Genomic DNA, 3845 nt, shown 5'->3' with positions numbered 1-3845 from the left:
ATCTTGATATAAAGAAATCACTGGACCTTCTGAGGAAGTGGCAGCAGTCCGGCTCCACCAAAGACCATCTTGGAGCTGGTAGAAGAAGTGAAGTCGTTGAGACTTCCTAATGAGGAAAAGGACAAACAGATCGCTGTGTTGGAGAACCGACTGGCAGATTTGGAGAAACACAACAGGATAAATGTGATTTTCACCGGACTGTGAGTCGAGCCCTGTTCATATGGCAGCTCGGTGGTCTGCGCTCCATTTGTCCAGTAAACCATCAGCTGAAGTGTTTGACTCCACAGAGAAACAGCTGGATTCTTTCCTTTGGACCAAGGGGATAGAGGTGGACAGTGATACCGTGGGACAGAGATGTGCACAAGTCTTTGTTTTTGCAAGTCCAAGTCTCGTTGCATCACTTAACTGGCAGCTTGATCAAGGTATTCTGTCCATACTAGATTATATTTTAATTGAATATTAAAACATAGTATGATGTTTTAATAACACCTTTACAACAAAAATTTCAAAATACAGATAAAGTTAAGGTTAAAGACCCTAAAGACATGGGTTAAGGTTGAAATAACAACAATAACAACAATCAAGCATTTAGAATGATGTTAACAGATGGTCTCCTGTCCTGAGCCTGGTTCTGCTGGAGGTTTCTTCCTGATTAGCAGGGAGTTTTTCCTCTCCACCGTTTGCTCAGGATGGAGACTGTGATGAAGTGATTCAACACAATCTGCTGCTTTCTTCTTTACATTGTTCTTTTTATCTACAGTGTCCTGAGACAACGTATGTTGGGACTTGGTGCTGTATAAATAAACTGAGTTGAAATGAAGACACATGTCCCAGCTCATGTGTCTTCCAGATGAAAGACGAGACAAACAGCAAGCAGAGACTCTTACCTGCCAATCAAAGCCTCCTGTGACTGAGCTGTGGTTTGAAACAGGACATCTGTCGGTGGTCTCAGACTCTGGGTTTGATCCCGGGGTGAGGACGACTATCAGCCTCCGGCTCTGCCTCAGGCACCTCTCCACCAGCTCCAGACGATCTGTGCTCACAAAAAGCTTCATGACTTTATGTTTTGTTTGACAGATTATGTGTGATCACACGAAATACTCGTCTATAAAAACAGATCTGTTGTTAGATTTGACAGGTTCAGCACAGGTTCTACATGTTCTAACCCTACATCACCATGTGTATCATATTTGATACGCAGGATTCTGTGACTTATATTTTATCAACGTGGTCAATATTTTCCTCAAAAACCTGTTGTATTTCATGTGACACCTGTATTCTGCTCTCTAGTGGATCATCAATGTACTGCAGGAACTTCCTGCAGTACATTGATAATCCACCAGAGGGCAGAATACAGGAAGTGGAACTTCTTTTTTTTCTTTGCCTTTTCAAAATGTCTGCTGACATGAGGTCATCCACGCATTTTTTTTCTGGAAAACTTTTGCTAATTTTGGAGAAGTTATGATAAGAATAACATCAATATTGTTTGTAATTCTTTAATAAATACTTTGTGTTGAAACAATGCATATCTATTTAAAATAATTTTAATAATACAGTTGAACCATGTTAAAAATGTGTGTATCAAACTTGATACTGCAGGTGCTCCAGTCCTGAATTGTCATGTGACATTTTAGTAATTTTAATAATTTAATCAACAGTATTCTTGCCACAATACAACACACATTACTTTGGATGATTGGTTAATTACTAAAATGCCATTTGAAAACATATTTAGGCTATTTTCAAAGTGGTTCCTTTGAAATATAATCTCTACGCTGTTCTGACTAAATATTTACATGTTAGATGTCAAAGAAAACTGAGGAAGAAGAGAGAAAAAATAAAGTAAGAAAATGTCATCAATATGATAATAGATGGTATTTTTTTATAAAGTATAAGGTACATCTGTGCCTGAACAAGGACACAAACTGTATTTGTGTTTTACCACCAAGTGAAATAAATGGCTGTAAAAACTTCATTGTAAAAAAAAAAACAAAGAAGTAAACTTCCTACAGTGTTCAAAACTTGTTAAAAGTTATGGTCAAATCTGTCTTTTGTTTCTTAATTTAACTTTGTTGTGAGCAAAATGTTACTAAAACAGCCCAGTGGATCAGATTTGATACAAAAATATATCATAAACAAAGTCATGTGGCAAAAAAAAGGATTTTGTTTAAAGGCCCAATAAACATGTCAGTTCTAAAAAAAGAGAGACTTTTCAGATTATTTTTAAAGGGTTAGGCTTTAAAGGGTTAATGAAGAAAGTCAGACCTTGTCCTGGAATGTCGTCTCTGCCTTGGATGAAGAGTCGATATCCACACTTGTCTTCGAGCACTGAGGGCAACGCTGATGAGACGAAACGACAGATTCTGTCCTCAGTGTCTCTGTCCAGCTCCTGGGTCTGGTACACCACGTAGGCATCGTACAATTTTACATCTGCAACACAAACAAATCAACACCAGTTATTTTATAACTGCTTTAAATGTTTCAGTAACTGTTCAGCTGTTTTCTCCCTCTTTTAGTGACTCAAAGCTTCCTCCAGGTGTTTCATTTGGCCTGTGTGACACCAGGAACACATCCAGGAAAGAAGACGTCTCTGTTTGCTCACAAAATCTCTTCAGCTGATGTTTGAACGGTTACACAAACAGAAACCCTTCCTGCACTGCTCCACATGAAGATGGGACGTACTGGGATCAGACCTGTGGTCCTTTATTTATCTCATGACATCAGTGAAGTAAAAAAACATTAGAATGCAGCAAAGAAAGAAGAGCCTGGTCCTGCAGGAAACAGAAATGCTTCATCAGAGTTTTGTGTTAACCACTGTAGTGGGAGGACACATCCTGTGGTTGTGGAGCAGATGTGCATCTTTCAGAAGAACTTGATCATAGGTCTGCATCATGAAACCTTCAGTGAGGTGGAGAAATGTCTTACAACTGACAACGAAGTGTCTTAAAACACAGGAAGGAGAGACGCAGAAAATTAACCACAACTCTGAATAAAATAACTTAAAGTTTCTAAAATTTGAAAAGGGCTTTTGTAAACACACAAAAAGAACAAATTAAATGATTATTATTAAACCAGCAAATATCTGTTATGGATAACCTTTTAAACAACCTCAGTTTACACATTTTAAAGATTAAAAATGTTTCAAGACTAGAAACCTGACTTTGGGAGGGTCTGCTCACACTGTAATGGTACGCTAATAAAAGAAGCAGAAGTAGCTAGCTGCTGCTTCTGCTGCAGGAAATAATCCTGAGTGATTTAACTTTATTAATATCAGGTTCATTTATCTTGTCATTATTTGTAATTGTATGATTTCTTAATTTAAGTTAAAACATGCAAGAGACAAAGCATTTTTTCTTCATTATGAACACAGGTCAGTTCAGTGCATCACCAAAAGGATCCACTGGGAGGACTCAGGTTCCCTGTGGCTCAGTACAGACGAGTGAACGGTGATCTCCTGTGTTCGTTTTCTCTTATTATCTCCCTGTTTTAAAGGACTAACACTTATTTACACTAGAAAATCACTGAACTGTGTAAAAACAGCTGTGTAATGTTAAACTGATCAGGGTGGTTTTTGAAATAACGTTCACAAATGTTATGAGACCAACCTGTTCTGTTCAGACTAGCCATTAGCTCGTCAGTCTGACTTTATTTTTCCCAAACTGAGAAGCTACAGTACCTACACCTCACCAGGTAAGTTATTAAAGGTTCATAACCTTACATTGAAATATACAAACATAAACTTGTCCTTTTAACAACTGATGAAATTATTAAACAACAACTTACTGCAACTTTTATATTTATTTTAATATATATATACTGTATATACAGTATATATATATATACTG

The 3845-nt window shown here is 37.4% G+C and overlaps 1 protein-coding gene across 1 annotated transcript in view; it reads right to left on the bottom strand.

The window, feature by feature from the left end:
• The window catches only part of il1rl1 (interleukin 1 receptor-like 1), a gene marked incomplete in the record, with an annotated part of 11448 nt that overhangs the window by 1946 nt on the left and 5657 nt on the right, over positions 1-3845 (bottom strand). Inside the window, 2 exon segments of the mRNA XM_014032642.1 lie at positions 888-1033; positions 2266-2430. Of these exon segments, the coding sequence (XP_013888096.1) occupies positions 888-1033; positions 2266-2430 (311 nt within the window).

Source organism: Austrofundulus limnaeus, unplaced genomic scaffold (genome assembly GCF_001266775.1).
Source record: "Austrofundulus limnaeus strain Quisiro unplaced genomic scaffold, Austrofundulus_limnaeus-1.0 Scaffold1503, whole genome shotgun sequence".
Classification (NCBI taxonomy): Eukaryota; Metazoa; Chordata; class Actinopteri; order Cyprinodontiformes; family Rivulidae; genus Austrofundulus; species Austrofundulus limnaeus.
This window is presented reverse-complemented; position numbering and strand designations above follow the sequence as displayed.